Here is a 12,791-nt window from a genome sequence, read left to right on the forward strand (position 1 = left end):
TTATGCAGCCATCAAAAAACCGAATTCTTGCCATTTGCAATGACATGGATGGAACTAGAGGGTATTATGCTGAGTGAAATAAGTCAATCAGAGAAAGACATATATCATATGACCTCACTGATATGAGGAATCCTTAATCTCAGGAAACATACTGAGGGTTGCTGGAGTGGTGGGGGGTGGGAGGGATGGGGTGGCTGGGTGATAGACACTGGGGAGGGTATGTGCTATGGTGAGCGCTGTGAATTGTGTAAGACTGATGAATTACAGACCTGTACCTCTGAAACAAATAATACGTTATATGTTTAAAAAAAAAAAAAAGAAGAAGATAGTAGGAAGGGAAGAATGAAGGGGGAGAAATCGGAGGGGGAGACGAACCATGAGAGACGATGGACTCTGAAAAACAAACTGAGGGTTCTAGAGGGGAGGGGGGTGGGGGGATGTGTTAGCCTGGTGATGGGTATTAAAGAGGGCACGTATTGAATGGAGCACTGGGTGTTATACGCAAACAATGAATCATGGAACACTACATCAAAAAAAATAAATAAATTTTTTAAAAAGTGTTATTTTTAATTCCCAAACGAATGAGAATTTTCTTTGTTTATCCTCTTATTTCCTTCTAATTCAATTTCATTCTGATCAGAAAAAGTGGTGTGTTTAATACCAATATATTGAAAACTTTTGCGACAACGCTACAGTCTAGTATAAGGTCCAGAAAACTTCTTTGTAAAGGGCCAGACAGCAAATAGTTTAGGTTTTGTGTCTCTGTGTAACAGCTACTGGGCATTCAACTCTGCAAAAACAGCCACAGACAATATACAAACAAAAGGATATGCTGTATTCCAAGAAAACTTCATCCACAAAAACAGGCAGCAAAGTGGCTTTGGTCTACAAGCCACAGTTTGCCAACCCTGCTCTAACACGGGGTCAAATTTTTATCAATGTTTCACGTATGTTTGAGAAGTGTAGTCTGTAATTCAGTGCTTCCCAGCCAGTGTGCTGCTATTGGACTGCAGGGGTGCTGTATAGTTAACCACGGTTCTGGACAGAACCCGGGCCCGTGTAGTACATAGCCTAGTGTGCTATATAGATATTATATTAGCTTTGTGGATCATGAAGTGAAAATGTTTGAGATACATTGTTCTAAATGATTAGTATAGGGTTCTAAAGCAAGTGTGTGGCAAATCAAACTTGTTACTATGTTGACCGAATTTCCTACAGCTTACTCATTTTTGGATTGCTTAACCTAACAATAACCAAAAATTATATCAAACTCTCCTACTTTAATGGTGGATTTGTTGGTTTCTTCCAGCTGTTCTGACAGTTTGTGCTTTATATATTTGTAGGGTTTTGGGGTTTTTTTGAGGTGCATAGAACAATTCTGTCCTCTTGGAGAAGCAACTTTTTGTCACCAGAGATCATCTTCATCCCTAGTAATTATTTTTTTGTCTAATAGTAACACAGCTACCATGCCTAGGTATAGCTAACTCAACTAGTTATATCATTTGTTTTTATTTTTTCAGTTAATATGCAGTTAAATTGACTGTGTATCTGTGCATATGTAAAGTTTTATGAATTTAAACACATCTATTGATTCATAAGCATAGATTCATCCAACCCCCACAATCAGCTACCATCACAATCAGGACACACAACAAATCCATCGCAGTAAACAGTCCCTTGTGCTAGCCCTTTGTAATCACACCCTCCACCTCGCTCTAAACTCTGGCAACCACTGATCTTTTCTTCATCCCTATAGTATAGTCTTACTTTTGAGAGAATATCATATAAATGGGATCACACTGTAAAATTGGTATTATTTCTTCTTTTAAAAAGTTTGGTAAAATTTGCCATTTAAACCATTTGGGCTAGGGAATTTTATTTCCAGAGGTTTTTAACAGATCTAATTTCTTTAAAGTCGTACAACTATCCAAGTTATCTACTTCATTGTGGCTGAATTTTGTTAGTTTGAGGTTATCAAGGAATTGGGTCTGTTTCCTCTAAATTACTGAATGTACATGCACTGAGTTATTCATAGTGTTTCCTTATGATTCTTTTAATGTCTATTGGGCCTGTAGTGAAATTCCTTTCATTCCTGGTATTGGTAATCTCTGTATCCTCTTTTTTTTTTCTTGTTAGAAGTTTCTACCAATTTTATTGACCTTTTCAAAGAATGAGCTTTTGAGTTCTTTGGTTTTTCTCTTTTGTTTTTCTGTTTTCTATTTCATTTATGCTCTTATCTTTATTATTTCCTTCCTTCTGCTTCCTTTTAGTTTACTTTGTTCTTATTTGCTTCCTAAGGTGGAAGCTTAATTACAGCTTTGAAACTTTTCTTCCATTGTAAGTATTTAATGCTCTAAATTTCCCTCTCAGTATTGCTTTAGCTGCATCCCATACATTTTGTATTTCCATTTCATTCGGTTCAAAATATTTTCCAGTTGACCTTGAGACCTCCTCTTTGACTCATGGGTTACTTAGTAGTGTGCTATTTAATCTTCGAGTGTTTGGAGACTTTCCTGATACCTTTCTGTTATTGGTTTCTAGTTTAATTCCTTTATAGTCAGAAAACACACTCCATATGAACAGAATTCTTTTAAATGTATTAAGGTTTGTTTTATGGCCCAGAATATAATTACATTTGTGAACATTCCATCAGCACCTGGGAAGAATGTTTATTCCACTACTGTTGCGTGGAGTGTTCTATAAAAGTTAATTAGATCCAGTTTGTCAACAGTCCTATTCATTTCTATCTTCTTACTGATTTTCCTCTACTAGTTCCATTAATTACTGAGAGATGCTGAAGTCGCCAACTGTAATTATGGATTTCTGTATTTCTCCTTTTAATTCTGTCAGTTCTTCTGTTAAGTATATACACATTTAGGATTATGTGTTCTTGGATATGATGGTTACCTTGATGTGTCAACTTGGCTAGGCTATGGTGCCCAGCTGTCTGGTCAAACACTAATCTAGATGCTATTATAAATATTTTGTAGGTGGGATTGCCACTTCCAATCAGTTGACTTTAAGCAGACTACTTGATAATGTGAGTCTCATCCAAACAAATGAAGGCCTTAAAGAGCAAAGACTGAGGTTTGCTGCAGAACAAGGAATTGTGACTCAAGACTATTAAGACAGAAATCCTGCCTGACTTTCCAGCCAGCCAGCTTGCCCTACAAATTTCAGACTTGCCAACCCCCACAACTGCCAGCAGCCAATTCCTTAAAATCAATCTGTTTAAGTGTGTGTGTGTGTGTGTGTGTGTGTGTGTGTGTGTGTGTCTGGAGAACTGTGATTCATTGGTAAACTACCTTTTTATCATGTAATGTCTTTCTTTAACCCTGGTAATATTCTTTCTCCAAAGTCTCCACTGTCCGATATTAAAATAACAACTCCAGATTTCTTTTGATTAGTGTTTTCATGGTATATAGTTGTTATCCTATTATTTTAAGTTGTTATACCTATATAATTATACTTGTGGATTTCTCATAGACAGCATATAGTTGGGTCATTTTTTTTTTAAGTTTATTTATTTATTTTTAAGTAATCTCTATACTCAACATGGCCTCAAATTCATGACCCCAAGATCAAGAGTTGCATGCTCCTCTGACTGAGCCAGCCAGGCGCTCCTAGTTGGGGCATATTTAAAACCAATTCTAACAATGTCTGCCTTTAAATGGTGATTTTGGACCATTTATACTTAATATAAATATTGATATATTTAGATTTAGGTCCACCATTTTATTGGTTTATCTATTTGTAAAGCAAATTAATATTGTCTGCTTTGTCTGCTATTTAAATAAATTCATTATTTTGTTTTTTAAAACTGTAATACATATCATTCAACAAAAACTCAATTAAAAATTATTTGCAGGGTGCCTGGGTAGCTCAGTCAGTGGAGCATCTGACTCTTGATCTCAGGTCTTGATCTCAGGGTTGTGAGTTCAAGCCACATACTGGGCATGGAGCCTACTAAAAAAAATACATACATATTTGAAAAGGAAGAGAAACAAAGACTTTTAGAATCTCCATTTAGAAGAAAAAATCTTTACCTGGACCTGCAATTATCACAGCATTTTTCAGTTCCCATAATACCCACGGAGGCCTTTCGTAGTTGTTTGTCTTCAAAATGAGACAAGATGAGTCTACCCAAGAGAAAATTTAAAATTAAATAAAAGAACAAAACCATATATGTTAAAATCATTGCTGAAAATAATGAGGTGAAATCATCACTAATTGACCTGGGATCTCATTATCTGGCTTCAGTTTACTGAGGCACAAGGAAAGTCGCCTTAAAAATTCAGCACATATGTAACACCAACAAAATATTGTTTCTAAGTACTTCTAATTATTTTGCAAGACTTTTTCTTAAAAGAGCACCATTCATAAATCTGTTATTAATTAATATAAAACAAGTAATACATACTTTCGCCTACACCTTCTGGAATGAAGATATTTTTCCATCTTTCCCATCATCTGTAATTTGTATAATCGAAACTTTTCATTGGGAATCTCACTAAGGCGGTGCCTGTCAATTACAAATATCACAGGAATATATAAAATTGCATTAGCGATTTTGTTACTTTTACATTTATTACTGTTTACTTTTCATAATATAAAGCACCTCTACCAAGATAAAAAAAATTTTTCTATCATCCCAGAAAGTTACATGTCCCTTTCCAGTCAATGCCCCCACAAGAGGCAAGCATTTTTCTGACTTTTATGAAAATTACTTTTGAAAGAATTCTATACCTATGTCCAAGCATCAATTTTTTAGCTGCCTTTAAAAAATTATTATAGGGGCGCCTGGGTGGCTCAGTCGTTAAGCGTCTGCCTTCGGCTCAGGTCATGATCCCGAGGTCCTGTGATCGAGCCCCGCATCAGGCTCCCTGCTCTGTGGGAAGTCTGCTTCTCCCTCTCCCACTCCCCCTGCTTGTGTTCCTGCTCTCACTATCTCTCTCTCTGTCAAATAAATAAAAATAAAAATAATAAAATAAAAAATAAAATAAAAAATTATAAACCCTAAAGTTTTTCATTTTGATTTATATGCTACATGCTTTTTGGCAATCTTTCCACTATATATGAATTTTTACATTTTCCCAGTAAAAGGTTATTTTATCTGAGAAACTAAAAACAAACTGAAAGAGGCTCATAATCCAAGTATGAGCCTTCATCCCTATTTGCTCTTCAGAGGATTTCTCATGCCCCTAAAACTATCCCTTTGTACTATATTCTATTATGGGATACCAATAAAACATCAGAATTAATTTCTTCCTTCAAACAATTATAACTGATTTTTTTCCATAATACTGAATTTATTTAAAATTGTTAGCACTAAAGACATGTTTGTTTGTTTTTAAAAAGTTAATTCTAGTCTACTGTGAAGAAATTCCATCAATATCAGACATCAGAAGATGATGATAATCTCCCAATAGCTGTGCACGTCTTTCCAAGAATTCTTTCAAGAATAAACAGAAGTCTGAGTTGAGTAGATTTCAGATATTTCAAAAGAAAACAATGTTTGCATATAAGATCTAATTGATAATACTGATCCTCATTAAAACGGATCCTCACCTTTGACTATGCAAACTTCTGACTGATAAAAATACCTCTGTACAATTCTCAAACATGACACCAACAGGGAAACCAGTTAAGTGACTTCTGGTAACTCTGAACACACAAATGACTCCTTATTCAAAAACCTTTTGATCTGACACCACCAACTACCATGACTTCCCATATAATTTACCTAAAAGTCTCTTCCAACTGTTGACTCTAGTTCCTCCTGATCTCATTCTTCCTAGCCCATGGCCTAAAAATTATAGTTGACCATTAAGCAACACAAGTTTAAACTTCATCAGTCCACTTACATGTGAATCTTTTTTATAAATACAGTACAGTACTGTAAATGTATTTTTTCTTATGATTTTTTAAAATAGCATTTTCTTTTCTCTAGCTTATTTATGGTAAGAATACAGTATGTAATAGATATAACATATGAAATAAGCGCTAATCTACTGTTTATGTTATCCATAAGGCTTCCAGTCAACAGTAGGCTATTAGTAGTTAAGTTTTGGAAGAGTTAAAGGTTATATGTAGATTTCTGACTGCGTGGGGGAGTCAGCACTCCTAACCCTCATGTTGTTCAAGGATCAACTGTAGTTCTTTTTTTGCTTTGTTTGTTTGTTTAGCTCACCTCCTCCTCAGAAAGAACAAAGAAAACAAACGTCTACACTCTAAGTACTATAGCCTCCCTTATATTTGGTTCAGATGACCTACATTTAACTAATGTTCTCATTATCAGTGTCAGTAACAAATCTGAAAAAATAAAATTACAAGTCTCTAAAAGCCAATCTAGTAAATATTTATTCTACTTTTGGGACTATTAAAGTACAGTATTTCACATAATAAAAATAAGTTGAAAAAGAAGAAAAATTCTAAAAGCAATCCATAAATAAAAATAGATGGAACCAGCTGGAAGATTTATTAAATTGAAACTAACTTGCAAATTATTCCCTTTAAAAAAAGGTTACAATAACTACTGGGTTTGACTGTTTAAAATAACAGCAAATGCAGACACTGAGACGTTACTAGTGGTATAGCTTCTGCAATAAGAAATATAAAATTACACATTGACACTGATGACTGGACAAGTTTCTTCTCTCAATCATAGCATTCTAGCATAAGATACCCTCTAAAAATTTTATGAATTACAGTAATCTTTTCACTGAGAACCAGCAACCCCATTTATTCTCAAACTTTGTTTCTTCCAATAAAAGAGATTTGTCACAAGGATGACACAGATCTGTCCTAAATCCTTGCTGAACTCTTTTTTATCATGATTAACCCTATAGGTTTATTTCCCTTAGGATGGATGCAAAGAACAACCTGTCTATACTAAAATTCAAGCACGGGTTCCTGGCACCATTATTCGATTACTACTCACTAATATTTCTTGTGAAATCTTAATGAGATAACCATATAAAGTATCTTTTGAGACCCAGATAAACAGCAAATATATCTACTGACGAACCTGCAAAGTCATAGTATAAAACTCAGGTTGTTAAGTGTTCAGCACCTTTAGTATAATATATAAATAAATCAGAATTGGTGGGAATCAACATATGTTTGATACAATCCCAAATTTAATAGTATCAGATATAGCTGTGCTCTATCCCAATTATTTTAGTTTATAAAAAGCACGACAGTCAAAAGAAAAACAATAATTGTTCTGTTTAAGGGGGATGGTTTTATTGACTATGTTAAGAAACAAAAGCTACCACTGTTCTTAAAAGGAAGAGCTTAAAATTTATACCAAACATTTTTACCTAATTAATCCCTATTCTTCTTTCAGATCTCAACTCACCCTATCAATTCTTGAAGGAAGACTTACCTGAACTTTTTAACTTGATAAATACATCCTATTATATACTTACTACCCAATGCAACTTTCCTTCATAGTACTTAACACAGCACTAATTGTACACAGATTTGCATGATCCCTTTTAAAATCTCTTTTGATTACTGAAATTGTCAAACACAAGTAGAGAACAGTAAAATGAACCCTATGTATCCATAGTTGTGTGATTCTGTGATTAAGATATGCCATTTCCATTATACCCTAAGCTCTCTAAGAACAGGTACCATATCTGTTTTTATTTATCATTGTATCCCCAGCATAGAGCATAATGCTTAAAATATAGTGGGCACTCAAAACAAAACATTGCTGAATGATGCATAAAAATAAAAACTGTATGGATAGGTACTCTCATCATTTTAATAATAGGAGCTAATATTTCCATTCAAGAGCTCAGTTTATTCAGCAACATGGATGTGCATTTTGAAAATACCTCATTTGAACAGCTCCATTAGTTACCATATATAAGTTTTTTTCCTGAGATTTTATCCCCCTATGGACGGAGGAATCAGTTGCTAAACCCTGCCCCTAAAGTTTTTGCAAGATGAAGTTTTCCTTTCCAATATAAATCTCATAGAACTTAAGTACCAATAAAAGACTTGCTTCATGTTTAAGTAGAATGATCTCTTCCTACATTTAAACACTGAACACTTAATTCTTTTCATGGCAGTCAATCAGTACAGTGAATGGGTACAGTGCAACATGATTATTCACATACAGTCCAGGACAGCTTGCATGCTTTCATAGAACTAACAAAAGAAACAAATGGTAAAGAGACTCAAATAGGGATTGGTAAAAGTCCCTTGGAATAAGCACAGGAAGAAAGAACCAATAACAAAATAAACAGTATCTAAAGAAAACTATCGCTGAAGACATATCGAAACTTGAGAGGACCTGGGGAGAAAAAAACAGTTTGTCCATGCACAATATTAGGAAAGCACCCATAGGATCCATGTTCCATTCCCAGTATACTCCTGACTTAGTTAATTCTTCACACTAAATGAAGTATAGCTGAAATTAGGTCATCTCCTCTGGGTGGCAACACTTACCACAAAGGTTCTTAGATGTCCTCTGTTTTGTTTTGGTTTTAAATGCACTTATACACATTACTTGAAATTTTGCATGCAGCTTCAAATACTTTCAAAGCTTATATGGAAAGAAAGAAATCTGCAAGGGTGAAAGCAATAAATGTTTTTACCTATTTATGTTAATGTCTGCTGGAGCCCAGAGTACATGACAAGAACTCTGAAGTCCATCACGGCCAGCTCTCCCAATCTCCTGGTAATATGATTCCATTTCCTTAGGAGCACCATAATGAATGACTTTGCGAATGTCAGCTTTATTAATGCCCATTCCAAAAGCTATGGTAGCCACGACACACTGAGAATAAATAACAACATAGTTTGACAAATATGTAGCAGAACCAAAACCTGACATCTTTACCTTTTGGTAAGAGTAATAATTAGTTCATTAACTAAACTCCCTGGCATGAAACTGAATTTAATATAATTTCAACCAATCACTTACAGATCAAAAGATTATCTGCCCAATTTACAAATTAGGGATTGCTAACCCTAAAACAGGATTTTTATTTAATCCCTATAAAAAATAGCAACGAAAGTGGTCTCTCTGAACACCTATGAGTGAGTACAAGACACAAAATAGGCTCTTAAAATACTTATTAAAAGAGACTTTGTCTTATTATGAAGTTTCAAGAGTCCTTACCTGATTGCCCAGTATCTTAATATTTTCTAGCATTATTCCAAGATGGAAGGAAACTTCTCATTAAAGATGGTAAAATGAAACATGAATTTAACTCAGCATCTTTAAAATAGGATAAAACTGGTAGATATCTAACATATATGAGCATACTGAAATGAGACTTACATGATTGGGAGGAATTTTAGGGAAGAATTAATGATAAGAACATACAAAAAATTAGAAAAAATTTTAAAGTATTAACAATAAAAGAAGATGTGCAATAAAAGTAACTATAATATACTACGTGGCTTAGAGATAAAAAGCATTTACAGAGAAATAATTATGTAAATATATAATATTTGAATATATATATTGATCTAACCAAATTATGTTAATGTTGGGAGGAAAGCGGGTTAGAAATACATAAACAGAGTGAGCAGAGGGTAGGAAGGGGTGTGAAAGGGAGCTAAACTTTCACTCCTCATAGTGGGAAGTCAATAGACAATGCCTAAATCTAATAAGTAAAAACTAAGTGGTAAGAGTAAAAGCAAATCACTGCAAGATCTAGTGGTAAACACCAAAAGAATAAACCAAAAGAGATGAGAATATGAGACAAAAGTGGGGAAAGAAGGAGGGGCTGATGTTCTCATTTTAAGCACTGTAGAAGTAGCTGGTTCTTTAAACTATGTGTGTGTATAACCAATAAAAATTAAAGTGCTATTAAATGTATTAAGGGGCGCCTGGGTGGCTCAGTCGTTAAGCGTCTGCCTTCGGCTCAGGTCATGATCCAGGGTCCTGAGATCGAGCCCCGCATCAGGCTTCCTGCTCAGCGGGAAGCCTGCTTCTCCCTCTCCCACTCCCCCTTGCTTGTGCTCCCTCTCTTGCTGTGTCTCCGTCAAATAAATAAATAAAATCTTTAAAAAAAAATGTATTAAGATGTAATTAAGAATAGAAGACAGACAGAAAGAGAGGGGTGGGGGAGAGAGGAAGAAAGAAAAAGAAAATGCTGAACAGATAAAAGGAAGTATAAGAAAAGCGAGAGAGAAAAAAAACATCAAAATAGAAATTTATTAAGAAAAAGCTTTGAGGGGCACCTGGCTGACTCAGTCGGTAGAGCATGTGACTCTTGATCTTGGGGTTGTGAGTTCAAGCATGAAATTGGGTGTAGAGATTACTTAAAAATAAAATCCTAAAAGAAAAAACTTTGAGTGGGGGCGCCTGGGTGGCTCAGTCATTAAGCATCTGCCTTTGGCTCAGGTCATGATCCCAGGGTTCTGGGATTGAGCCCCACATCAGGCTTCCCACTCAGTGGGAAGCCTGCTTCTCCCTCTCCCACTCCCCTTGCTTGTCTTCCCTCTCTCGCTATGTCTCTGTCAAATAAATAAATAAAATCTTTAGCCTCCCACTCCAGGGAAAGAGAGAGAGGCCACCACTGGAGGAGGGTAGAGAAGAGCTCAGCAACTCCGGGAGGGGATCGCGCCTGCCCCATCTGAGCCTCGGAGCACTGCCGGACCAGGAGGACAGTTGTGAAGCCAGTGCATTTTTGATTCAATGGGGCCGAATGGGTCATGAGGTAGGTGGTTAGTAGTATTGTGCTTTGACATAAGATCCCAGGAGAAGGAGCGAGATGGCAGAGGAGTCGGAGACCTAAATTTCATCTGGTACCAGGAACTCAGCTAGATAGGTATCAAACCATTCTGAACACCTACAAACTCAACAGGAGATAGAAGAAAAGAATAGCAGCAACTCTCTGAACAGAAAAGCGACCACCTTCTGGAAGGTCTCTTCTGATTTGTTTAGTGTATATTTTTCTGGGGTCGTTGTTACCCTGTTAGCATTTTTTTCTCTCATTGATCTGTTCTCCTCTGGACAAAATGACAAGACGGAAAAACTCACCTCAAAAAAAAGAACAAGAGGCAGTACCGACTGCCAGGGACTTAATCAACATGGACATTAGTAAGATGTCAGAACTAGAGTTCAGAATGACAATTTTAAATATACTAGCTGGGCTTGAAAAAACCATGGAAGATACTAGAGAAACCCTTTCTGGAGAAATAAAAGAACTAAAATCTAACCAAGTCAAAATCAAAAAGGCTTATTAATGAGGTGCAATCAAAAATGGAGGCTCTAACTGCTAGGATAAATGAGGCAGAAGAGAGAATCAAGGATACAGAAAACCAAATGATAGAAAATAAAGAAGCTGAGAAAAAGAGAGATAAATGACTACTGGATCATGAGGGCAGAATTCGAGGGATAAGTGATACCATAAGACGAAACAACATTAGAATAATTGGGATCCCAGAAGAAGAAGAAAGAGAGAGAGGGGAGGAAGGTATATTGGAGCAAATTATAGCAGAGAACTTCCCTAATTTGGGGAAGGAAACAGACATCAAAATCCAAGAGGCACAGAGAAACCCCCTCAAAATCAATAAAAATAGGTCAACACCCCAACATCTAATAGTAAAACTTACAAGTCTCAGAGACAAAGAGAAAATCCTGAAAGCAGCTTGGGAGAAGAGATCTGTAACCTACAATGGTAGAAACATTAGATTGGCAACAGACCTATCCACAGAGACCTGGCAGGCCAGAAAGGACTGGCATGATAGATTCAGAGAACTAAATGAGAAAAATATGCAGCCAAGAATACTATAGCCAGCTAGACTGTCACTGAAAATAGAAGGAGAGATAAAAAGCTTCCAGGACAAACAAAAACTAAGGGAATTTGCAAACACGAAACCAGCCCTACCAGAAATATTGAAAGGGGTCCTCTAAGCAAAGAGAGAGCCTAAAAGCAACACAGACCAGAAAGGAACACAGACAATATACAGTAACAGTCACCTTACAGGCAATACAATGGCACTAAATTCGTATCTTTCAATAGTTACCCTGAATGTAAATGGGCTAAATGCCCCAATCAAAAGACACAGGGTATCAGATTGGATAAAAAAACAAGACCCATCGATATGCTGTCTGCAAGAGACTCATTTTAGACCCAAAGACCCCCCCCAGATTGAAAGTGAGGGGGTGGAAAACGATTTACCATGCTAATGGACACCAAAAGAAAGCTGGGTGGCAATCCTTATATCAGACAAATTAGATTTTAAACCAAAGACTATAGTAAGAGATGAGGAAGGATACTATATCCTACTTAAATGGTCTATCCAATGAGAAGATCTAACAATTGTAAATATCTATGCCCCTAACATGGGAACAGCCAATTATATAAGCCAATTAATAAGAAAAGCAAAGAAACACATTAACAACAATACAATAATAGTGGGGGACTTTAACACCCCCCTCACTGAAAGGGACAGATCATCTAAGCAAAAGATCAACAAGGAAATAAAGACTTTAAATGACACACTGGACCAAATGGACTTCACAGATATATTCAGAACATTTCATCCCAAAGCAACAGAATACACATTCTTCTCTAGTGCCCATGGAACATTCTCCAGAACAGATCACATCCTAGGCCACAAATCAGGTCTCAACAGGTACCAAAAGATTGGGATCATTCCCTGCATATTTTCAGACCACAATGCTTTGAAACTAGAACTCAATCACAAAAGGAAAGTCAGAAAGAACTCAAATATTCATGGACGCTAAAGAGCATCCTACTAAAGAATGAATGGAGTCTATTTTTGTGTGTGGTGTAAGGAAATGGTCCAGTTTCATT

The 12,791-nt window shown here is 36.0% G+C and overlaps 1 protein-coding gene across 7 annotated transcripts in view; it reads right to left on the reverse strand.

Annotated features, from left to right (window-relative positions):
- Window positions 1–12,791, reverse strand: part of WRN (WRN RecQ like helicase) — a 155,426-nt gene that overhangs the window by 41,662 nt on the left and 100,973 nt on the right. For all 7 annotated transcript variants that reach the window (XM_032413453.1, XM_032413455.1, XM_032413451.1 and 4 more), the window contains 3 exons: window positions 8,610–8,791; window positions 4,421–4,522; window positions 4,047–4,139 (listed from right to left, as the gene is read on the reverse strand). In XM_032413453.1, the coding sequence (XP_032269344.1) occupies window positions 4,047–4,139; window positions 4,421–4,522; window positions 8,610–8,791 (377 nt within the window). The remainder of the gene's footprint in view (window positions 1–4,046; window positions 4,140–4,420; window positions 4,523–8,609; window positions 8,792–12,791) is intronic.

This window comes from Phoca vitulina, unplaced genomic scaffold, assembly GCF_004348235.1.
Source record: "Phoca vitulina isolate PV1807 unplaced genomic scaffold, GSC_HSeal_1.0 scaffold15, whole genome shotgun sequence".
Classification (NCBI taxonomy): Eukaryota; Metazoa; Chordata; class Mammalia; order Carnivora; family Phocidae; genus Phoca; species Phoca vitulina.